The 25,018-nt window shown below is 54.4% G+C and overlaps 1 protein-coding gene across 2 annotated transcripts in view; it reads left to right on the top strand.

Annotated features, from left to right (window-relative positions):
• Nucleotides 1-8,326: 8,326 nt before the first annotated feature.
• Nucleotides 8,327-25,018, top strand: part of CHST11 (carbohydrate sulfotransferase 11) — a 190,134-nt gene continuing 173,442 nt past the window's right edge. Inside the window, exon 1 of one of the 2 annotated variants that reach the window (XM_056116940.1) lies at nt 8,327-8,559. In XM_056116940.1, coding sequence (XP_055972915.1) covers nt 8,442-8,559 — 118 coding nt within the window. In that variant the 5' untranslated portion in view covers nt 8,327-8,441. The remainder of the gene's footprint in view (nt 8,560-25,018) is intronic. The other variant, XM_056116948.1, reaches the window with a different exon arrangement.

Genomic DNA, 25,018 nt, shown 5'->3' on the forward strand with positions numbered 1-25,018 from the left:
CAAGTGGAGGCAATCTCCCTGGCCTTAGAGAGACGCACCCCCGTGGGGCCAGAGCCCGCCTCCCCTAAACGGTCTCATTTCCCATCGTTACTGTGTTTAAGGCGCGCTGTCTCCTTCCAGGCACGGATGAACAAGTTACCTCCCGTCACACACGCGCTTCAGGCCTTCGGGGCTGCTGCTCTGGGTTTGTTTCCCTTTGCACCTTGGAGGCTGAGCACATCCTCAGGAGGAGTGAGTTAGATTCTGAACCTGTGAAAAACAATGTGTGAGACAGGGCCTGGCCTGTCTATTTTTTTCCCCCCCCTTCCTGCATCTACTGAGATCTTGGTGGCATTTGCTATTTTTTTAATTTTTTTTTTTTTTTTTTTTTGCTTTTTGGTGCTGCATGCAGCCAACATGCCTGACCCGAGTTTGATTCCTCCGCCCCTCTCGGAGAGCCCAGCAAGCTACCGAGAGTATCTCGCCCGCACGGCAGAGCCTGGCAAGCTCCCCGTGACGTATTCGATATGCCAAACACAGTAACAACAAAGTCTCCAATGGAGACGTTACTGGGCCCGCTCGAGCAAATCGGTGATCAACTGGAGGGCCTTTACCTTTACCTTGCTTTTTGGGTCACACTCCGCTTTGCACAGAAATTACTCCTGGCTCATGCACTCAGAAATTACTCCTGGCGGTGCTCAGGGGACTATCTGGGATGCTGGGAATCAAACCCGGGTCAGTCGAGTACAAGGCAAACTCCCTACCCACTGTGCTATCACTCCAGACCCCATTTGCTATTTTTTATTTATTTATTTTTTGGAAGGTGGTAAGAAAAGAGGGAGGGTGTTGCAACAACAAAAGTGTTCATGGGTCGCTCCTGGCTCAGTGCTCAGAAATGACGCCTAGAGATGCTCAGGGGACCAGACATGGGTGCCAGGGATTGAAACCAGGGTGATGCCAGGCAGGTGCCTTAACCCCGATCTATCTCTCAGGCCCTCGGTGGCATTTTCTTAGTTCTCATGAATATGTATGCATACACTTATGTGTATATAATGTGACCCTTCATCCTTTTTAAAATTTTCCTCAGTGAATTATTCCCACCACATTTTAACTTGCTTTTTTCACTGTCTTCATTTTCCTTGGGCATAGAGGAGTTTCACATTTTCGGGATGACTTTTTTAGCAAGTATTTCTCAAGCTGTCCACTTAAGACAAGACGTTTTTTGTTGGGGAAAGACATCCCTAACACCGCACACACAGACGATCCCTCTTTTTTTCCCTGCCCTGCTACCTCCCAGCTCCTTTGGGGTCAGTGGGCTTATAGAGAGCCGTTTCATCTCCAGAGAGGGGCACAAACAATCCCGAGAAGCAGGGGCCTCTCGCTGCCTGGGGTAGGGCAGACAAAGGTGAACACTGTTTGCTCCGTTTCTACACACAGGCTCATCTTTTCTTCCCATCGACAGGGCGAGCCCTTCGCAGGCAGAGAAGGGAAAGCAGAGAAGATGCTTGACGCGAACTAGCTTGGGCCTGCTGGATGCAAAGGTACGGGAAAGTGCCGACTCCGTGCATACCAGGGCGAGGAGACCCCAGCTGACTTGAGAAAAAGCCCTTTGACTTCTCATGGCCCAATCCTCCCCTCTCCCCATCACACGACCCTCTAGCTCCTTTTAGGGTTCACCTCAGCCTGACCTGGCTAACCAGTCTGGTGGAGTTGGTGGTTTGGAGCTCCTATGGACACGGACTGGAATCTCTGAGCCCTGGGTCTTGGTGCTAAGGAGTTGGTTCATATTCACTTCTCGTGGACCCAGACCCTCCGTGCAAATGGGAGCAAAGCCCTGCCTCTTTGTGTGTATGTGTGTGTGTGTGTGGGGGGGGGGGGAATTGGTCACCTGTGAAAGGGGACACCTAGGGTAGCTTTGTATGATGGGTATAAAGGTTCCCGGGGATGTGGGTGACATGTAGCTGGGGGTGTGTGGTGTGCAGTGGAAAGGAACTTGTGAGTCACTAGCTGTGTGCCTGTTTCCTCTGGCTCCCTAGTCAGCCCCGAGGAGCTACATGGCCGGCCCAGGAGACAGTAGTACCCTGTGACAAGGCACATCCCTAATCACTGGTCTGTCTCCCTTCACTCTATGGCTCTGAATGTCAATGCAGTGAAGGCGACTCTTCCTCCTCCTCCTCCTCCTCCTCCTCCTCCTCCTCCTCCTCCTCCTCCTCCTCCTCCTCCTCCTCCTCCTCCTCCTCCTCCTCCTCCTCCTCCTCTTCTTCTTCTTCTTCTTCTTCTTCTTCTTCTTCTTCTTCTTCTTCTTCTTCTTCTTCTTCTTCTTCTCTCTCTCTCTCTCTCTCTTCAGATGTACTGTCTGCTTTGGCCTGAATATGATTCTGAATGGAGGGTGAGGCTCAGCATGAGGGTTTAGTACCTGAAGGTTCTTGATATCTTTTTTTGTGGCAATAGTGGGGGGGTCGGGGAGGCAGGGGATCAAGCTCCCAAGAAGTGCTCAGGAGAGTCAGCGGGCCAGTTCCAACAGGTAAGGAGCTTTCTCACCCGGGTTCGATCCCTGCACCACACATCATCTCACCAGGAGACCGCAGAGGTAGGAGTAAGCCTTGAGCACCCCTGGGGGTGGCCCCCACCCCTCCCAAAAGAAGTCCTCAGGAAGCCCTGGGGTCCCTTCCAGCAATTCTCAACCAACCTGGCTGGTGGTGCACTGTGAGGGTCAAAGATGGGGTGCTGCTCAGGCTCTGAGATTCCAGGGATAACCAGGGTCATGCCGAGCTGTATCCAGCGATGCTCGTGAGCCTGTGTAGAGCCAGGGGCCCAGTTAGGGATGGACCCTCACCATATGTGCGAGGCACATGTAGTTGCCCCATACTATCTCTCTGGCCTGGTTTTGGGGTCCTCATATGGTCCTGGCTCAAAAACCCAGAAGCCCTGTGGGTCTCCTGGGCACCTCCAAGGGTGGCCGTGCTTTGTAACTCTGATGTCATGCAGGGGACACGTATCTCTGATGACATGGGGACCATCCTCCAAGGTTCCTGCCTCTGACCTCCCACAGCTCCACAGGTCCCTTCTCTCCCTAAGCCTGTCCCGGTGACTGACGGTTCTCTAGCCCTCCCCCCCCCTTTAGAAAGGTCCCCACCTTCTTGTCTCTTCCTGGATGGTTTTCTTCCACAATTCAGTTTTCTTCTTCAAGAAAGTTCTTTCTCAAACCCTTCAGGCAATGTCGTACAGAGAGTAGAGAAGTACGGGGGGAAAAATTGGAAAAAAAAACACACATAACAAACACACATGAATATTTCAATAAATTACCGGCCCTGATGGGCAAAGTGTGCCAAGGAAATGCTAAAGTCCTGACTGAGGGCCACCAAGGGCCAAGACTCAGGGAAGACGGTGTCAGGAGCTGGCAGGAGCAAAGGAGAAGTTTGACCTGGGCACCCGTGTTCACGGATCACCTTGTGCCCCGTCCTTCCCGGCTGCTCAATTGTCCTCATTTTGTAGGCGGAGAAAGTGGAGCTCAGAGAGGTGAGGTGACCTGCCTGAGGTCACACAGTCCCGCCTGATCCGCTGCATCTCAGTTTAATACATGTTCTAGAGAGGACGAGAGAAGGGACCTCGGTGGCCACTGCCACTGCCTGGCTCTGACTTTGCCGCCTTGAACCTGCCACCTCCTGCAGAGTGACTTGAGGGACCCTCTGTCACCTGTCTGGACCTTAGAGTGCTCTGAAAAATCCTGATTGGCCCCATCTGGAGGCCTGAGCTGCTGGAAATGCCGGTCAGCCTGGCGAGTACCTGGCTATGGTGCCTCTCTGTGGGGCCACCCAGAGCAGGGATCTGGGTTTGGGGGTGAGATGTGTGATTGGAGCAGGGGGCTTCTCGGTCACCGGGACAGGCTTAGGGAGTTGGTCAGGGACCTTCGGGGAGGCAGGTGAGAGGGACGGGCATCCAGGAGGTACTTCTGGGCTCTCTGCAGACATAAGCAGGGTGGAGGCCATCACTGGCAGCCGGAGTGATGGACAAGCCTCTTTCTTGTCTGGGCCTGCACTGCGCAGAGGGGAAGGCAGCTCGGAGAGGGAAGTGGACCGAGGCTGACTGATGAACCTCACTCCTCCTCCTGTCTGGCCTCCCTGATCTCTCCCTTCCTTCTCTCCTCACGCCGTCTCTCCTCTCTCCCTCTCGCCCTGACTCTCTTCTCCATCCATCTTCTCTGCCTTTCCCACGTCCCCACCTTGTTCCAAAATGCCGGAGAAGAACAGTCGCTCTCAGAGCTGTATCCGAGAAACCCACGTGTGTACTTGTGGTTTACCTACCTGTAGAAAATTTGTACCCTAAGATCTCCGCAGACTCCGGGCAAAGGGGTTTGAATTAAACTCCACAAATATTTACTGTGTGCTGGTTAACTGAGTGTACTTTGTGCTGGGGAGACCAGAGAGGTAAATGGGCATAGCCAGTCCCCCCAGGGGCCCCTGGGGCTGATGTTGGCAGGAGACAGGACCAGCCCCTCCGCCACCCCTCCTTGGGGAACCCTAAAGAGCTCTCTGTCCACCAGGGCTCCAGCACACCTTCTCTCTGACACCAGGCACAGAAAGGGCCCTGGTTGCCAGGTCTGCGAGCTGCTCAATGCCAACCAGCACCGTGGCAGGGCTGGCGAGGAGGGAAGCCCTGCCTTGCAGGGACCCAGGGCCTGATAAATAGCGCTTGGTGCCCTGCCGAGGGCTCACGGAAGCCGGACTTGGGATTTTTGCATCTGCTTCTTTCTTCCCTGCGAATTGTCCAAGATGATCAGACAGAAATAGAAGTTCGATTTAACACTTTTTTTTTTTTTCAGGACCACACCGAGCCTGAAAATAGGATGGTTTTAGCAGGTCCCGCGATGAGCAAGGGATCCATTTGCCAAAGCTCTGAGGGTGATGGGGAATTTAGAAAAAGGAGGGAAAATAAGATCCTACCAGCGACCTGGGATGGCAGCTAAGAAGACTGTGTCTTAGGTTCTTCGAGTCTCAGATGGGTGTGGGTAGTGGAGAGTTGGCGAGTAGTTTCGGCTGATACCTGATGATAACCCAATCATCAGGAGCCACACCACCAGAGGTCGGGTGCGGAATTGTTCCAGGGGAGCTCTCCTTTCTTCAGGCTATGCAACTGGCTTGTTCAAAACACAGCTGCTTTGGCCTCCTCGGCAAGTACCACGTGGACAGCTCCCCTGCCAGCCCCATCTGCCTGCAAGGGCAGCTGGAATGAGAATAGGCCCAGGGTATTTGCAGCTACAGAGATTAGGGCTTGTCTGTTACGGCAGCCAAACCTTGCCTATTCTGATGGCTACATTGGTGGTGGTGGTGGTGGTGGGGGGAGATGCAACTGGACTGAAGAGGCTGCTGTCCCTTTCCGCCCCTGCCCCCTTCAGAGTCCAGATAGGAACTCACCTTACACCTCAGTCACCTCCTGGCTGCCTTAATTTTTCACACAGCGCAGAGTAAGAGACGGAACCAAGTTTGGGTAGACTTGGCGGGTAAAAGAAGCAAAGTAAGACTATAGAGGTGGCCGACTCCTAGATGATCTGAGTTCAGAAGGCATCTCCTCTGCCTTTCTGACTTGTTTGTGCCCACTAGGTGCCAGTCACTAAGTCGAATACTACAGTCAGAGATGAATAAAGCTGAAGCTAGTAGGCACAGGGGTTTGAGTGAGAGGCAGGAGAAGAGGCAGAAAGAGGCCCTCTGGGGGCTGGAGTGATCCACAGTGGGGAGGGCGTTGGCCTTGCACATGGCTGACCCAGGTTCAATCCCCAGCATCCCATATGCTCCCCTGAGCACTGCCAGGAGTAATTCCTGAGTGCAGAGCCAGGAGTAACCCCTGAGCATTTCTGGATGTGACCCAAAAAGAAAAAAAAAAAGGATTCCTCCTGCAGGAAGGCCTGTGGGGCGAGGTGGTGATGACTGGTCACTCCATCACTCCATGGCCCAGTGATTAGATTGCTAGCCAGCCCTGCTCTCTATCACCTCCTGAATGGTCCTTCCATAGGTCCAGCGTTTTGTAGAGCATGGACATGGCTTCTCCCCGAAGGCCAGGGGCCAGCTGAGTGACCTGTTCTGTAAAACAGGAGGTAAATGAGAACCGGATATTCTAGGCTAAATATTGCAAGTGCTCATTTGGCAACGTTCTCTGCAAGTTACCCCTGCTTTGTGTGTGTGTGTGTGTGTGTGTGTGTGTGTGTGTGTGTACTTGCATGCAGCTCTGATCCTCAATCTTTTGGGGGTATGTGGAACCACTGGAGAATAACGGCATGGAAGCTTGTTCAGCTCTGCTGCCTTTAGCAAGCAACTCATTCACAAGTGAGTACAAATTAATATAGTACACACGGCTACATAAATATCGAGCTGCAATTGATTGTCCTCTGCAATCAAAGGGGAGAGCTGCTGGAGGAGAACCTGGGGGAAAGGGGACGCAAGAGGAAGAGGTAGTTTTGGCCGCACATCTCTGTGGACAAGTCGTGTCTCTGATGTATCGTGGCCAGGAGGATAAGGCCCATTGCATTCAGATTCAGTATTTATCCAACACCTATTCTATGCAGGCATTGAGTAGCATGGTTTTGTCTTTCATGCTCAATTGAGTAAATAGTAGTGAAGATCTGAGACTATGGCGCCAAAGTTAGATGTCTTCACAATGGTACTGTTACCAGGTATCGCTTAATCGCTGGAATGAAAACCCTTCTTTAACTTTTAAAAATACAAGGGAAACTGGCAAGGAATATAAAAAAAAAGATACTTCCCTGCCGGCAGACAGACAAAGAGAAAACGAGGTAGAGTAAGTGAAGTACAGTAACTGCGTTTTTTTTTTTTCCTTCTTCCAGTGAGCTGGGGTAGGTAGACGGTGCTCTGGGCGCCTCTGGCGCACATTCACTTTATTGATTGCTAAACAGCGAAAAGCATGGCAGTGGAAAATTTCAATCACTCTGTGCAATACAGGAAAGCAACGCCATCTTTCCAGTTACCTGCCAGGGCCACTGTTCTTTTTCTCTCCCATGCAGGAGCCGGACTTGGAGGCCAGCTGGGGCACCTTCATGCCCTGCCCTTCCCTCTGATAGGCTGGGGCCACTCAGGAAGGCTCTGCTCTTTGGGAAAACCAGAGCTTTCAAAGCCACTCAGTCCTTTTGCTTCGTGCACAGGTGTGTGTGTGTGTGTGTGTGTGTGTGTGTGTGTGTGTGTGTGTTTGTGTATGTGCGTGGGCGTGGGCGCGCGCGTGTGTGTGTGTGTGCATGTGTGCGTGTGTGTGCATGTGTGCGTGTGTGTGTGTGTGTGTGTGCGTGTGTGTGTGGTGGGTCAAAGACTCTGCAGAAATCCCGAGAAAGCTCCGCAGTCCCCCGATTCCCCGGAGGGCCGTGCAGTTTCCCTAACCTTGACCTAAACTCGGCCCTCGGCTTTCCACCCCTCCCCCCCTCAAAAAAAAAAAACCCCAAAAACGTGGCTCAAAACTGTGCTGTCTTTTAGAAAGAAAAAAAAAACAACAACAACAAACCCAAATCAACCCTCTCCCAAGCATCCGGGGTGGTGGGCATCAGGAAAAAGGGGCTCTCCCGCTCCCTGGGAGGCGTGGGGACCACTTCCCGGCCGCCCCCGTCCCCCACCCGACCCGGGGACCCGGGGATCCCGAGTCTCCATCCTCGCCCCGTCGCCCGCTGCGCTCCGGGCGGCGGGAGTGGGTGGCAGCGCCGAGGCGGCGGCGGCGGCGGCGGCGGCGGCGTGTGCTTCGTCTTTTTTTCCTCCGGGTTTTGTCATGGAAACGCTGACAGCAGCTCCAGACGGCGGCGGCGGCGGGCCGGGCCGTGCTGAGGGCTTTTGGGACCCTGCGGGAGCGCGCCGCGCACTCCCCGGGAAACAGCTGGACGCGACCACGTCCCGGGGAGGGGCGGGAGGAGGCGACGCTCCGCCCCGCGCCCGCCCCGCGCCCGGGGGCCGCGAGTTGCCTCCGCTGAAAAGCCAGCCCCGGCATCCGGACGGAGCTCGCCCGAGCGCGATGAAGTAGCCTCCGGAGAGCGGCGAAGCGGGGGGCCCTGTCCGACGCCCGCAGCGACCCGCGCGCCGCGGCTCCATCCCGCGCCCGGGCACCGCGAGGAGGAGGAGGAGGAGGCGGAGGAGGAGGTGGAGGAGGCGGCGGCGGCGGCGGCGAGGCCAGGAGGAGCCGGAGCGCGCAGCCGGCGGCTCCACGCAGCAGCAGCAGCAGCAGCAGCAGCAGAAGCAGCAACAGCGGCAGCTCGCCTTTGCACGGCCACTCCGCTCCCTTTGCACACCCCTGCCCTGGCTGGCCGGGAGAGGGGGGGGTCGCCCAGAGCAGCCCGATCCTCCCCCGTCTGACCCCCCCCAAGTCCACCTCCGCCCAGCCCTGCCCGGCGCTTGCCCGGGGGGTCCCGGCTCCTGCGCCCCGGGCGCGCCACCCGGACACTCCGGTCCCCGCAGCGGCCAGCCAGGGACAAAGCCATGAAGCCGGCGCTGCTGGAAGTGATGAGGATGAACAGAATTTGCCGGATGGTGCTGGCCACTTGCTTGGGATCCTTTATCCTGGTCATCTTCTATTTCCAAAGTATGTTGCACCCAGGTAGGGGGCGCGTTAGCGTGGTTTTTTTGTTGGTTATTGCCTTCCCTCTCGCGCTCTCGCTCGCTCCGGGCTTCTTGCCGCTGCTGCCAACCTTTACCTCTTCCTCCCTCCCGTGGCCACCTCGGGGCTCCCCGGGCTGCTCGGCTGCGCCCAGGACACTGAGTCTGGATAGGGATGAGGAGGGACATTGGAGGGGGGGGCGGGCGGAGGTGTGTGTGTGTGTGTGTGTGTGTGTGTGTGTGTGTGTGTGTGTGGGCGGGGGGCTCCTTGGCCTCTCGCCTGCCACTTGGAGGATGGGACCAGGAGGTGCCTTAGTTGTGTTTTGATTTCTTCCCCCTCCCGTTTCTCTGATGTCTTTGTGTCTCTTGTCTACCTCGGAGGGAGCAGGGGAAAGGTAGAGGTTGTGGGGAGCGTTTGGGGCAGGGTTGCGGGGTGGGGGGCGGGCTCGGATGGAAGAGAACGAAAACTCCCTCCCGGTCCTCGCCGGGACCTGAGCATGTAAGAGGCGCAGGGGGGCCGGGGGCGCGCTGCCCCTGCCTGGCCGGGGCACCCGGGGGTTGCACACCCCGGCGGCGCTGGGAGCCCCTCTGTTCCCACGTGGTGGAGAGAGAGACTTGCCGCTGCGCGCAGAAGCAGGTGGGGGTCGGCGCGGCCGGGCTGGGGAAGGGGCCTGGGCCGGCTCCGTACCTCCCCGCTACCAACCCCCGGGGTCGGGCTCCGCAGTGACCTTGCGGCTGGTGCCTCGGGGCCTGCTCCTTCCCCTTTTCCCTTTCCTGGGGCCCTGCACCCCGGGGCGCCCCAGATAACCCGGGGGCGCGCCTTGGCCAACGGGGTTTGGGAGGAAACTTCTTCGGCCGCCGCCGGTGTCCGGACCGTTGCACCCTCAGCCCGCTGCTCCTAGGCCCCCAGTGTCCCCCAGGGGCGCTACAGGAACCCTCGGGCCCCTCGTGGTGGCTTAGACTAGTTTCACATCTGAAACCCAGGACGGGGCGGGGGTGCAGAGCTGAGCCCCGAACCTGCCCGGGGGCGCCGCGGAAAGTTTGGGATTTGGGGAGAGAGGGAAAGAGGGAGGGGCGCCCTGGAGCGCGGCGCCTGCCCGGGGACTCTCCGGGCAGCCTCCGAAGCCAACAGGTAGAACCTTCCCGGCCAAACTCGGCTCCCTTCCCAGCCCTGGGGCCTGCCCCCCGCGCCCCCATCTCCACCTTAGCTCGGAAATCCATTTTTTTTTTTTAACGCCTCCAAGTCTCCTTTCTCGGCAGTCTCAGCAATCATTTGCTTTTAAATGGCAAGAGGAAGGGAGGTAGAACCGTGCGCGCACTCCCTCCGGGGAAGTGAGGTTGCTTTTTTCTTTTTTTTTCTTTCTCCCTCCCACCTTCTCGCAGTGGGGATCTAACCTGGGAGGAGGAGCCCCGGGATTCCCGGGCTGCAGCCTTTGGAAGGAGGCTGGTCGGGGCAGAACACTGTTCTTTGCTTCCAACAGGACAGGAGGGCCCCATCTGTCCCCGGGCGGCCTGGGAGCAGCAGTGACCAGGGCAGCTGCTCCGCCAGCCAGCCCCGGGGGTGGGTCTGATCCCCCACTGGTGTCCAGCCTCAGGACACCAGGCTGCCAGCCTTGTAAAAAGATGCTTTTGTTGGCAGTTGGGTATTTTTAGTTTCATGTCAGCAAATGCAGCGCCGTGTGTCTCCTCACCCAAACCGGTGGTTGGGAAACTTCTAAGGGAATTTAAAAATGGCCCTGGCTGGCACTGGGGCAGGGAGGCGGAGCGGGAGGAGACAGTGGCCATCTCAGAGGCCTGGCCAGACGGCCCCAGAGGGTGGGCAGGACACTGGGCTCCTCCAGTCGCAACCAAGTGCCGAGTGATTCATTCCTACCTCGGACATATGTGTAAGCCACGGAAAGTTTTGCCCGAATGGGGCATGCCAGGTAGATTCTCGGCAGAAGTGTCTGCGACCATACCGAGTCTTACTCTCATTTTCCCAGTTCCTGTTAGTTGTCTGGTGAGAAACGACGTTGACTGCTCCCGCCAACCACCCGTGGTTGTCACGTATCAAACCTTTGCTTTTCCGTGGTAAGCGTGAGCAAGTCATTGCTAGCCAGAGCTGTCAGGAAGGAGGCTTTTGGCTCCGTGTGCTGGCGGCAGTTAGAATAAAGTGTTATCCCCTGATTTCATCCCAGCCTGTAGGAACTCGGGACTCAGATGGTCCTCGGTGCCTGCCTTTCCTCTCTGCCTTCCTTCCCTTTCTGCCCGAGAAGAGCCACTTCTTATTGGTTATTTTCCTCTTTATGATCTCCTCTCTCACCCCCCCCCCCCCCAGTTTACAGCGAAGGAAACTTTTAATGCCTTCTATCAAATATATTTTTGTTTTTTTTTTTCTTTTGGTGTCACACCCATGGGTGCTCAGGGCTGATCCCGATCCTTGCCCATGAAACGATTTTGGGTCCCAGAGCTGATCCTTTTGCCTGACTGGGCAGTATTTCTCTCTCTCTCTCTCTCTCTCTCTCTCTCTCTCTCTCTCTCTCTCTCTCTCTCTCTCCAGATCACCCTCTGGGAGAGGCTTCTAGAAGGAATGCCACAAATTGTGTTGCTAAAAATTTGGAGACCCGTTGCAGAGAACTCCTGGGTCTGAAATAGACAAGTAGTAATCACCAAGGCAGTGGGTTCTTGGCTCAGTGAAGGCCAGACAATACGTGGAACGTGTGAGGGGAGAGATACAAAGGGAATAGCTGACAGGGGGCTTGATGTTCAGTCTCTCTCTCTGATTGTCCATTTTATTTTTTTTTTTTGGGGGGGCACACCTAGCAGTGTTCAGGGCTTACCCCTGGCTCTGTGCTCAGGGATCACTCCTGGCATGGTTTGGGGGACCATATGGGGTTCTGGGAATTGAACCCGAGTCTGCTGCATGCAAGGCAGGTGCCCTACCCACTGTACTATCTCTCCAGCCACTCTGGAGTCCGTTTCTTGTGTACTTTTCTAACTCATAAGCATGTGTGGTTCCTAAACAGACTTGAGTGAGTTCTGGTGGCTGGTGGGTACTATAAACATGGACCTTGTTTCCTTCCTTCCTTCCTTCCTTCCTTCCTTCCTTCCTTCCTTCCTTCTTTTTTTTATGGGGGGCTTGAGTGGGGTGGTGTTAGGCCACCCCGGGCAGTGTTTAGATGTGACTCCTGGCTCTGCTCAGGAATCACTCCTGGTAAGGCTTAGGGGACCATATGGAACACTGGGGTTGGGACCCAGGTCAGCTGCGTGCAAGACAAGCACCCTGCAAGACAAGTGCCCTGCCCGCTGTCCTGTCTCTTCAGTCCCTGAGGCCATTTTCTTTAGATCCCCAATGAATAGTATTTGCTCTGGATGAATAGTATTTGCAGAGGGTCTCTCGGAGGGCGGGGAACAGGTTGGAGGTGCCTTGTAACCCGAGTGTCCTGTACAGGGCCTCCTGAGATCAATAGGCTGTTTGCTAGACCAGTACTGAAAGTGGCTCTCAAAGACCCGTTTCCCCAGTTTTTAGGAAGGTTGCAACATAACGCCCCAAGAACACTGCTGGCCAGTAAGCAATAAGCTGGGTTTTGCCTGCTGGAAACACTTCCCTTTTATTCACCCCCACTGCTTTGGTGCTGAGGCTTGAACCCAGGTGAGGCACAGACTCTGCCAGTGAACGGCCTTCCTGGCTATACTTCCTTTTTTTTTTTTTTTTTTTCCCTTTGCAAATACCAAGTGGAAGCTCTCTCTGTCCCTGGGAACAGGCGGCTTGCTTGGTTCACTTAGGTTTTTATCCAGTCCATGTTTGTGGTGCCGGGGATAGAACCCAGGGCCACTGACATGCGCCCTCCTCGACAGAGACCACTTTTGCTTTGGTCTCTGTGACCGCCCGCTGGAATGGGGATCTGGTTTAAGTTCATCCGGGAGCAGAGAGGAGTCCCAATTTCCCAGGGTCTAGATGTGGTCACAAAGTATGGGAGGGCTCTGTGTGTGTGTGTGTGTGTGTGTGTGTGTGTGTGTGTGTGTGTGTGTACTTGCGTGAGCATGCCTGCATGTTTGGTGTTCTGGAGACTGGGGAAGCTTTTAGCCCCTGCCGGAAGATCCCCGCAGCCCTCTGCGGGTGGGTAGGATGGGCTGCTCTGCTCATGGAAGCTTCTGGCACGCGGGTCTGAGGGGGCTGTGTGTGTCTCTGGCAAGTCCTAGCTCGCTTGTACCCTGCGTGGTAGGCAAGCCCCGAAGACAGCACCTTTGAGCCTCCTTTTTTTCTTTTTTTTTTTTTCAGTCAATTTTTGCACCACCACACCTGGCAGTAAGCTCAGGGCTGACTCCTGACTTAGTGCTTAGGTAACCCTGTGAAGTACCAGGAATTGAATCAGGACCAACCACTTGCAAGGCAAATACCCTAACCCCTACACTACCTGGCCATGCCGCTTTTTGGGGATGAGGGTGAGGGGAGTGGGAATGGTGTCATGCCTGTTGGTGCTTAGGGGTTACTCCCAGGTCAGTGCTCAGAGATTGCTCCTGGTGGTGTTTCTGGGAATTTGCAGTGCCAGGGATGGAACCAGGCTTCCCGCATGCAAAGCTTGTGCTAAGCTCTGAGCCTGGAGTGACGTCTGTGTCACTCCCGGCCTGACGTCTCTGTCACTCCCAGCCTGATGTCTGTGTCACTCCCAGAGACTGCTGCTGGTGGAGGATTCCTGCCTCTGGGAGAGAAACCCGGGGAGCAGAGACAGTTTCTTCCGTTTCTTTCTCTCCCTTGCTCCTTCTTCCTTTTGTGATGTGTTTGGCCTTCCCAGCTGCCTGGGACATCTTTGCCTCGGTTGAATGATGTGTTGGAAGATCCGATCCTTTATTTAAAGATTTCTGGCCTAGCTGCTTTGTCGTTTCGCTTGATTAGTTTGACTGGAAACACTTTCATATCATAATTTCCCTCTAATTATAAACAGAGTCTGTGCTGGCTTTCGAAAATTTAGAAAGTAGCGGGGAGAAACCGCCATGCGTTTCCCCACCGATTGGGAATTCCCTTCTCGATAGCAGGGAATATATATATATATATATATATATATATATATATATATATTTACAGGTAGTTGCGATCACACATCTAGGTTGTCCCATTTGGATTCTCCCTGCCTTTTCAGCAAAGCCATCATGATGGTGGCTAGTTATTAAGTTTTAGAAACAGGAAACCTGACCACAGCCTTTTACTTTGACTTGAGAGGCCAAAGCATCCTTTCTCCTACCTCATCCCTGGTCAGGTGTCAGGGGCTCAGGTGGTACTTTTTTTAAAAAAATTTTTTGCTTTTTCTCTTTCTCTGCTGCATACATGTCATTGTTAAGGAAAGAACTTTTCCCACAGACACAAAATGAGCTCCGAGTCAGGGCAGTTATCCAAGGGGTATTCTTCTGTCTCTGTCTGCAGCTGCCTGTGCAGAGGCTGTCAGGAGCCCAGGGAAGCTCTGATGAGACGGAGCTGACCCTGGGTCTACACTGGCCATCGCTGTTGTTCCTGCATCGGGCACTTTTCCTGGCTGCCTTCTCCAGAGGCCCAGATGCCTGGGCAGGGCCCTCGTGGTTGAGAATGTTCACCGGTGGAGTGCCAGGGATCACGCCCCGTCTGATGGGGGGGGGAGGGGGTTTCCATGAGGGGCGGTGTGTGTGTGTGTGTGTGTGTGTGTGTGTGTGTGTGTGTGTGGTGGGGTGGGGAGACATCTCCACCCTCCAGGACATGGCTGTTTATATTTATCTGATTGCTTCTGACCAGTGCTATCAGTGTGGCCTGGGCCCAACAGGAAGTCAAAGGTTTACAAGTTAAGCCTTCACCCTTTCCTTTCTGGGTTTTTTGTGTTATTAAATTTTTTTTTAATTAAAATTCTTTTTCTTGGACTGGAGCAATAGCACAGTGGGTAGGGCATTTGCCTTGCATGTGGCCTACCCGGGTTCGATTCCTTCATCCCTCTCGGAGAGCCCGGCAAGCTACCGAGAGTATCCCACCCACATGGCAGAGCCTGGCAAGCTCCCCGTGGCATATTCGATATGCCAAACACAATAACAACAAGTCTCACAATGGAGACGTTACTGGTGCCCACTCGAGCAAATCGATGAACAACGGAGGACAGTGCGACAGTACTAAAATTCTTCTTGCATTTTAGAATTCTTGGACATCGCTACACCACTGATGTAACAGGAGTAGCACACCTTGTTGGATGGGTTGTAAAGTAGAAGGCAACCCATCTCGATTAAGAAAATACACACACAGAAGGCTTAACCTGTAACAACATGTAACAACATGTTAGTAATCACTTATCCAAGGGCTTAATGGCTCCAGGGTGAGCTACAATAATCTTCACACACTTTCTTCTAAGGAAATCTTGTTTTGATCATTTTTAGCGAATTAATCATAGCAAGTAATGCAAAGTAAATCATTTAGGGTATGCTATTGGGGCAGGCTTGGGTGATGGTTGGAAAAATTGGAAATAATGGCGGTGGGGAGGTGTAATGATAGTGGGATTGATGTTGGAATATTGAATGTAAGAAATCATTGTGAACAACTTTATAAAAATAAAATTTAAAAAGAAATTCTTTTTGAACTCCACAGTTGCCCAACTGTTCTTAGTAGGGTTTGATCCAGACAATATTCCAGCTCCACACCGTCCACCCAGGGTTCATTTCCCAACACCATTGTCCCAAGGTCCTGCACCCCACCCAACCCCGCTGTGGTGAGCTTCCTGCTGAAGACCAGTTCTCAGTTTCGGCTGCCTCTGTGCACGTGTTATTCCCCTATTCTGTTCCTTCCTATCCCGCACATGAGAGAGGTCATTCTGTGTCTGACATCACTCAGCAGGGCTCATTCCAGTGCCATCCACGTGACAGCAGGTTTAATGATTGCATTTTATCTCTTGCTTACAGCCAAGTAGTATTCCTTTGTACATGTGTTCCAGAGTGTCTTCATCCTGTCATCTGATCTTGGACACTGTGTTGTTTCCAGAGTCTGGCTGTTGTGGGTAGTGGTGCAGTGAACAAAAGAGCTAGCGCAGATTTTTTTCCTAAATTGAGTTTTTGGAGTGCCCAGAAGTGGAATTTCTGGGTCTGATGGGAACTCAGTCACTAGTTTTTGGAGAAGTGTCCATATTGTTTTTCCCAAAAGGTTGAACCAGTCAGTGTCCCACCAGCAGTTGGCTGAGGGTCTCCTTCCCTGACATCCATGCCCCTCTCCCTTAAAGCTCCTGGAAGGACAAGCCCTGAGTAACCGTCCTTTTGGGGGTCCCTGTCCGCGGGCCATTTGGGGGTGCAGATTCGGAGGCCAATCAGATCTTCCTGCGTCCTCACCTGCTTTCTTTTTGGAGGGTCCCATCCCTTGCATTTCGGGCCTGCTTGTTTTGTCTCGGACGAAGGGGAAGCGGTTCTTCCTGATGAAATCCTCAGATCATCTGAGCTGATCAGCCGATAAAAAATTCCTGGAGCTTGTCAGGTGAGGCATCTGCGATGAAATGTGATTGATCCCGATCGATCACGGGCCTGAAGCGGCGCAGTGGGACGCACTCTCGCACGGTGGTCTCTCCCTGGCTGTCCCCTCCCGCGCCTGCCCTGGGCAGCCAGCTTGTTGTTCTGGCCCCCACAAAGCTGCCACCTGCCCCTCTAGCTGGGAAGCCCGGCCGGGAGCAGATGCAGAAGGGGCAACTTGGATGGCACAGAGGGAGGAAAGCCATGGAGGAAGGACGCGGTGGGGCCAGGTTGCTCCCTGGGACTATCACACGGGCAGCAGAGACCTGCAGGCAGTGACGGTGCTGACCGTGTCCTCGCTTCCAGGAAACCCTGGCTGAGGCGGAGGGTGGCCGGCAGCTGAGTGTTGGCGCAGATCTGAGGTTGGGGCAAGTGGGAGAGGATAGTAGACACTTTGACCTTGACTGGGAAGTGGGGGGCAAAGAGGGCTTCCTGGAGGGGGAGGGCCTAGAGTCAGACTGGCAGCCCTAAAGTCTCTTCCTTCCGTGTGTGTTTATCTCTGGGCGGCCCATGGAGCTCTTTGGTAAAGTGATGAGTCCCTAAATGCCTTTTCCCGTCCACCAACCCCTCACGCTAGTCCGCTCTTATTTTGATGTGTGTGCATTGCATGTGTGTGTGCATGTGTGTGTGTGCGAATACATATGTATGCATGTGTGTGTGTGTGTGCGTGCGTGCGTGTGTGTGTGTGTGTGCATGCACCGCCAGGGCTGGAACCTATGATCTCATACATGTGATGCTTATGCTGTACCATGTAGACTGACCTGACCCCTGGGCCTAATCTGTACCTCCCCCCCTCCCCCCACCGCCTTTCATGTTTGGCCTCTCCCTGATGGTGCTCACGGGCGACTCCTGATGTGATGTTTAGGGTCATTCCGACAGCAGTGCTTGGGAGAATTTGCAGTGACAGGGATCAAAGTATGTGTGTGTGTGTCGGTGGGGGGGTCCCCCACGCGAAGCTTGTGCTCTTGTCCTTTGAATCTGCTCTCTGGCCCGAATCTCTTATTTTTCTGGTCCTGGGGTCGGGGCAGGTGGGGTGCTGGGGATGTGACTTCGTGATAGGCTCTATGTCTTGCATGGGGGAGAAGTCGTTTCTGCATCCCTCCCCTCGTTTGGGAGTGGAAGGGCTCGTCCTAATTCGGGGAACACCCCACCTCTGACTTTATGAATGACCATTGCTGGTCATCTCTTCTGAGAGCCTCAGTTTCTCTGACTATATCTATGGAATCTGATAGCACTGGAACCGACAGCATCCTGAGTCTGTGGCCCTGGAATGGGTGCTGCCTTTGACCTTGGGGGTGTGCCTGCAGTCACGGCCTCCAGGCCAGGCACTCACTCTCTCTGTCTCTGTCTGTCTGTCTGTCTGTCTGTCTTTCTCTTTCCCTCCCTCCTTCTTGCTCTCTCTCTTTACTTCGGGAAAGTAGGTTTTTCTTTGGTTTTTACTTTGGAGCCACTCCTGCCTCTGTGCTCAGGGATCCCTTCTGGTGGGCTCGGGGGACCCTATATGGCACCAGAGATTGAACCCATGTCAGCCATGAGCAAGGCAAGCGCTCTACCCACTGTCCTATCTCTCAGGGGGGCCCTCTCTGACCTCCATAGGGTGAATTAAAAATATCCAGGGGTCCTTGCAGTGCTGAGGGCTCGGAGTGGCTGTCAGCCCCCCTCCCTGACGTCTGCTTCCGCAGCCAGCACCTCTCTGATGAATAAGGCCCTTTGGTGGGCGGCAGTTGCTTAGGGCTGTGGGAACTGAGCTTTAAGCAGTGGACGCGGGAGTTCCTTGGGGGTGGCCGGGGAAAGGGGACCGATCATGCAGGAGTTTCCAGTTTCCTTCGGGGCCCTGAAGTGTCCAGCTTTGCTGTCTCCTGCCTCTGGCCCCTTCCAGAAGGGTTTGGAGTGGCTTGTTTACTCGGTCTTCTTCCCCTTTTGACTCTGCGGCTCAGCGGGGCGTGGATTCTGCCCTGAGCTTGACTGGAAGTGAGGCTTGGTTCTCGCAAGAGAGCCTGGTTCTTGGCCACCCCAGGACCCCGTCCTGGGGGCCCAGGTCAGGGATCAGGGGTCAGAGTAGGGATTGCAGAGAAGAGGAGGGGAGAGAATCCCCTTGGAAACTGCACTGGGCAACTTGAGGTTTAAGGGGATTGTTGGTGTCTCAGCTCGCTGCAGGGCTTCCTGTCATCAGTTTTGAACAGACACAATCGGTAGGGAATCACCTGACGCCTCCCTCCCCCGCCCCAGGGGCCCGCCCCCAGCACCCCTGAGAATGAGCAGCTCTGCATTGCAGGGCCTGGTTGGGATTGTATTGCCAGGAGCCCCTCTCCCAGAAAAAAAAATCCGTAACCCCTAACCCAGGGGATGGTCCCAGGACCGTTGAGCCCTAGAACAAACTCCTGGTTCTTTGGACCTGAGACAGGACATACTTTGTTTGGGGGACCACACGTGGTGGTGCTCAGGGCTTTCTCCTGGCTCTGCACTCAGGGATTGCTCCAGGTGGGCTCGGGGGACCGTGTGGGGAGCTGGGGATGGAACCCAGGCTGGCCACGTGAGAGCTAGGACATCCTGATGGCAGTTCCAGCACCCCAGGGAAAGCTGGCATTGGGGTCCTGCTGGGAGGTGGCTGCAGACAGTCCTGTCTCCCTTCCACTCCAGACCCCGGCTCCTGGCTGATTGGTCTATCTTGAGTGGCTGCTTCCATCAGGGCACCCATTTATTGCCCTGCACCCCCCGCCGAGCTCCTAGTACGACTGTAGGCCGTGTGTGTGCAGTGGGTTCCCATGTCCTTAGCTGCTGTGACCCAAAGCCCAACCACAGCTGAACATCCAGGAGAAGGAAGATTTCCCTTTTTGGAACGAAGCAATAATACAGCAGGTAGGGCAACTTGCTTTGCACGGGGTCAACCTGGGTTCCATCCCTGGCATCCCAGATGGCCACCTGAGTCCCACCAGGAGTGTGATTCCTGAGTGCAGAGCCAGGAGTAAACCCTGAGCACCATCACCGGGTATGAACCCCGCTTCCCCACCCCAAAAATGAAACAGAAAAGATTTCACTTTCTGAGAACAGTGGTTGAGTCCTGATCTTATCAGTGGGGGGATTCTGTGGCCCAACTGATGAGCATCCTTTCCTGCAGCCGGGGAAAGGAATGATGTTTTGGAGGTGTGCATGTGTGGGGAGCAGTATCTGGCAGTGTGCCCTCGGCACTGGGTTTTCGGGGAACCTCTGTTCCGTGTTGTGAGGCCCGTCCTGGGGCAAGTGGGCACTGTGACCAGTGAGAGCACTGTGATCAGTGAGGCAGAGAGCAGTGGGTTATTGTTTGGTGGTGGTGGGGGGGAGCCTCCTTGCCTTCCCTTCGCTGGGATAAGCAGTTTCTGTCTTGGGAACGTCTGCAGTTGGATATGGCAGGTGGGTGGGGGTGTCCCTCTCAGCTAGCATCGGTGTAAATTTGTATTCGATGTTAAGTTCTTTGGAAACTTTACTTTCCATCTTATTAAAAAAAAATTGTGTGGGGGCTGGAGCGATAGCACAGCGGGTAGGGTGTTTGCCTTGCATGTGGCTGACCCGGGTTCGAGTCCCAGCATCCCATATGGTCTCCCGAGCACCGCCAGGAGTAAATCCTGAGTGTAGAGCCAGGAGTAACTCCTGAGCATTGCCAGGTATGACCCAAAAAGAAAAAAAAAATTGTGTGTGTGTGTGTGTGTGTGTGTGTGAGAGAGAGAGAGAGAGAGAGAGAGAGAGAGAGAGAGAGAGAGAGAGAGAGAGAGAGTAGTGTGCTGGGGGTCGAGTTCAGGACCTCACAGATGCAAGCAAGTAGCTTCACTCTCTAAACCACCTCCCTGGCCCAAACTTTTTTTTTTTTTTTTTGAGATGGGTTGGGGTGGGAGAGGGAGTTTGGATCACACTTGGCAGTGCTTAAAACTTACTCCTGGCTCAGAGCTGAGGGATGACTCCGGATGGAGTTCAGAGCTCATAGGGAGTGTCAGGGATCGAACTGGGTTGGCCACATGTAGGACAAGTGTCTTATCCCTGCACACACTCTCTGGCCCCCCTCCCCCACGCTTCTCTTTGTAAATAAAAATGACAGGCCAGTTGGTTTCTCTCCTTTGGGTGGGGCATGTCCCTCGGGTTCTGGAATTCCAGGTGTGAGCTTGAGTGCAATTGTCAGACCCACGGCAGTCGGGGGGGAGGTCAGTCCGAGTACCATATTAACCCACTGTTCGTGCTGAGTCAGGGTTTGGCATTTGATAAGTTCTTTTGGAAGAAATGCTGCTTCCTGCCTTCAGAGTTCAGTGGGGAGAGATAAAGCAGTTGGTAAGGTGTTTCAAGCTTATCAGTCTCTGGCCTGAGTGGGTCTTTTCAAACCCTGGGCTGGGGGGAGGGGGGACACACAAAGGCCACTCGGGTACAGAGCACCTGCGCCCTACAAGCCGTTCGCTTCAAAGAATCCCGGCAAGGAGACAAAACCAGGGCCCTATGGATCATGGTTTGTGTTTCTCAGCGTTTCCCCCTAGTATCATGAGGTGCAGAGAATGCAGAATTCACAGTCCAGGGGCCAGATCCTGCTGTCGGCTCTACCCATTGAGCCCCCTATACGAGACTCGGGGCCCTGCTGGAGGTATGGGCCAGACAGCGGGAAATCAAACGGAAATCGTGTCTTTGGCCTATCTTTCACCAGGGGGAAGCAACAGCTCGCAAACACGTGATGGTTTGCTGGTTCATTTTATTGTATTTATTTTTTGCTTTGTGGGTCACACCCGGCCATACGCAGGGGTAACTCCTGGCTCATGCACTCAGGGATTATTCCTGGTGGTGCTCGGGGGACCATATGGGATGCTGGGAATTGAACCTAGGTTGGCCACGTGCAAGGCAAACGCCCTACCTGCTGTGCTATCGCTCCAGCCCCTGTTGGTTTATTTTCCAGTACCGAGATCGAACCTAGAGCCTGACACATGTGAGACCTGTGCTTGGCTGTTGAGCCCCACTGCCGGCCTACAAGTACCCATTTCAGATATAAAGTATGGGCTGGGGGTGGCGGGTCAATTGAGGAAGGAGGCCTGAATGGACGCAGAGAGGGTCGGACAGCAGGAAGGGGATGGGGGCGGCAGGGCTTTGGAGATGGCAGGAAGTGGGGTTGTGGGAGGCAGTGCCGGGGGGCCCTGGACATGCTGTCCTAAGGGTGGACGTGGGTCAGCTGTGGGGACCGTGTTTTCTAAGACTCTCACAAGGCATCTGCCATCATCATCATCATCATCATCACCGTTGAGGTGTTCCAGAAGGCTCTGCAGCTCTGAAGAGGGGAGTTTGGGCTTGGGCCCCAGGCCCCGAAAGCCTCAGGGGCAGGCTCTAGCCTTCTCAGATGCGGGACTTGGAGCCCTCTGCCTGGAACGAGACTCTGTTCCCCGGGCAGGCAGCCGTCTCCAGCAGCTTTCTCAAAATCAACCCCGGGGCCATTTGGAAATAGTTTCTGGTATTACCTTGTAATGGGAGGTAAGGAGCTTATTCCTGAATGCCTCGAGTGTGGAGTGAGACACAGTTGCACAGCCCTCCAGAACAAGGATTTCAAAGCTCCTGCCCAAATCCTCGGCCCTGAAGGCTGAGTTTTCGCAGTTCCGTTGCGAGGGGCACACTGGATCCCCTCTTCAAGGGCCACTCTAGTGAATTGTGTGTGGTCAGAGGCGTGTCGGCCGCTGCTCGGGGGTCAGGGCCGTGTGTGGCCCCCGGCAAGAGCCCTGCAGATGGAGAGCAAAGGCAACCACTGCCTCTGGGGAAGCAAGACCCAGGGGTCAGGCTTGGGGGGGCTTTGAGTGACCCTCTTGCTTGGTGAGTGACCTCTGACCTCACAGCGAACTCTGACGCTCGCAGCCCCTCCCAAAAGGTACTGCCCTTGGTCATCTTCCTGTCGGAAGCTGCTGGGGTGTGGGAGGGAGAAGGTTCCTTGGACGCTCCGTGACCGGCAGCAAAGGCGTTCCCGGTCATCACCCTGGGCTCCGGGGGTTTCTGTGCCGTCAGAGCCCCTTCCCTTTCTCTGCCCGGGACAGCGTGGGATGGATGACTAGCTCAGAGCAGTCCCCTCCGGAGGGGCTCGCCACCTCTGACCCGGACTCTCCTTTCACCCCCTGCAAGAGAGCAGCACACCCGGAGAACTGACCCAGACGCTCCGTAGAACACAGGAAGTGGGAACAGGGTTATTGGAGCTGGCCACGCTGTTTGCTTGCTTTAGGGCCACACCCTGCCAAGATTCTAGCCCTGTGCTCAGGGGTCAGGCCTGGTGGTGCCCTGGGAACCACGTGATGCTTGGGATTGGACCCAGGCCTCCCGCGTGCAAAGGTCGTACTATCTCTGTCTCTCCGGTCAGGACCTATTCCTGGCTCTCCCCTCAGGACTCACTCCTCACAGGGCTTGGGGGACCCGCTGGGGGTGCCAGTGATCGAACCCAGGTCAGCAGCATGCAAGGCGAACGCCTTCCTCGCTGTTCTCTCTTCGGCCCCCTTCTTTATTTATTTATTAAAAAAATTTTTATTAATGAAACACCATGAGGGACAGTTGTAGACTTATAAATTTTTGTGCTTGGGTTTCAGTTATACATTGATCAAGCACCCATCGTTCCACCAGTGCCCATTCTCCACCACCACGGATCCCAGTATCCCTCCCACTCCCCCCATCCCCTCCCCCCATCCCACCCTACCTCTGTGGCAGGGCACTCCCTTTTGTTCTCTCTCTCCTTTTGGGTGCTGTGGTTTGCAAAAGAGGCATTGAGTGGCAATCATGTTCGGTCTACAGTCTACTTTCAGCGTGCATCTCCCATTCTGGGAGGATCCTCCCAACACCCTTTATTTGGTGCTCCCTTCTCTGACTTTTCCCCAAGCCATGGAGTAAACCTCCTGGTACTTATCTCAGCTATTCTTGGGTGTTAGTCTCCTATTTTGTTACTTTATGTTATTTTTTATTTTTTTTTATTTTTAAGGGGTGTCTGTGGCTTTGGCCAAGTGCAAGATGCTCAGGATTTCCACTTGCAAATTGGCGAGGATTTAGGAATTAGGAAAGGGGAAGGCGTCAGGAGCTGAGGCAGTGCTGAGGTGCCCGCGTGGAAGACAATGGAAGAAGGAGGCACTGCAACTCCATTAAGTCTTTATGGTCCTGTGCGCTTCCTGTATCCTTTTGCCTTTTAAAATTGGAAGCGCAGGTTGGAAACCCAAAAGCGAAGGGCCACCTTTTAGTCGCTTGTACTAAAATGGCTTTTGTTGGGCGAGCCAATCCCACAAGAAGACAATTAGGTGCTTAAGGAATCTTAGTAAGGTCCTGTGGCCTCACCGCACCGCGGTGGGGTTGGTTCCTCCATTCTGGAGGCCCTCCCCATGGGGAGAGAGAATTCTTTGGAGGCCTCAGCAGTCTTTGTTTCCTGTGACCATAAAAGCAGATTGAGATTTTTAAAAATAAAGACAGGTCTGCAAGGCAGCGCCTTCCTGCAAATGGGTTTCTAGTGACGCCAGGATGTTGCCATTGGAAAGTCACAGGGACATTCCTTCTATATTTGCGTAGGGAATTAACGAGCGGTGGGTTAGGCGCCCCGAGTTCTCAGCATGTAAAAAAAAAAAGCCTTTGCTGTCAGCCTCTTTGGTTCCTTAGAAAATGGGGTTCTGGCAGGAAGAGGAGGTGTGGCTCCGTAGAAAGGACCTTGGGTGGGAGTCAGGAAACAGGTTCTCGGTTCATTACAAAGCAGGGTCCCTTTCAAAGTGCCTTGGCAGACGTGGAGGGCAGATAACGCCAGGCCAAGGGGGTGCAGCTCTGCCGCCCAGCTGAGTGGCTCCATGCCTATCTGTTTGATATTCTGGGGTTCCGAGTCAAAAGCTGCTGGAAGAACACAGGTTCAAAGGCTCAAGTCAGGGCCACGTAGATAGCTCAGGAGGTAAGGCGCCCGTCTTGAACGTGACGATCTTGGTTCGAATCCCAGGACAGTTGACTTGGATAGCCCCTGAGCACGGTCAGGTGTGGGCTCCAAAACCAAACCACAACAATACCAACAGCAGCAACAGAAAATTCAGCTGGGGGTGTGGGATGATGGGACGGAAACTGGGGACACTGGTGGAGGGATGGGTGTTGGAATATTGGATAAATGAAACCTAATCATGAACAGCTTTGTAAGGGTCTATCTCATAGTGCTTCAGTTTAAAAAAAAAAGAAAAGAAAAGAAAAGAAAATTCAGGCTAACGCCATCTAAAAAAAACCGGTTTCTCCCCTGTGTTGCAGCTCTGTTTTGGACACAGTTAGCGTCAGGGTTCAGTCCTAATGCAAGTGGCTCCTCATCGCCGCCTGTCAGCACGAAGGCAGAGGTCCCTGCACCTCGCCATTTATTCCTCCAACACTTATTGACCAAGCAACTGTTTATCCGACTCCAGAGACGAATCTAAACAAGACTGAGCTCACGCATTTAGGCCGCCTGCAACTGAGCAAGCGCCAGACCGATCCCTAATTGCTGGCTGTCATGCTCAGGAGAGTGGCAATGGGTGGCTGGGGAGAAGGGAGCAATTAACTGGGGGGTGAGGGGGGGGGGGCAGGTCAGGGAACTGCCCGGAGGGAGAGCACTGGAGCTGGGCTCCGGTCATTCATTCACTTCCTTACTGTGCTCGAGTGAAGGCCAGCTGTGCGTGCAGGCAGGACCCTCCCCGGCTGGGGACACACAGTAGGGCCTGGGTGATGTCTCTGGTCTCTGCTGTGGCGTTCTCTGCAAGTGGCTAATCAGGTGCAGGGTTGGTGACCCCCTTAGCCCCTTCTGCACCATCACCCCGCTCCTCTGTGCCCTGCCTGCCCCAAACAAACCGAGCTAGTGTGTGCGCGCACCCACGTCACGGTGGAAACGTAATGTAGACTTTGTTGTTATTGTGTTTGGGCCCACACCTGGCAGTGCTCAGGGCTTACTCCTGGCTCTGCGTTCAGGGATCACTCCTGGTGGGCTCAGAGGACTGTAAATGGTGCCGGGAGTCCTGCCCCCTATT

This window comes from Sorex fumeus, unplaced genomic scaffold (assembly GCF_029834395.1).
Source record: "Sorex fumeus unplaced genomic scaffold, SorFum_2.1 ptg000003l, whole genome shotgun sequence".
Lineage (NCBI taxonomy): Eukaryota > Metazoa > Chordata > Mammalia > Eulipotyphla > Soricidae > Sorex > Sorex fumeus.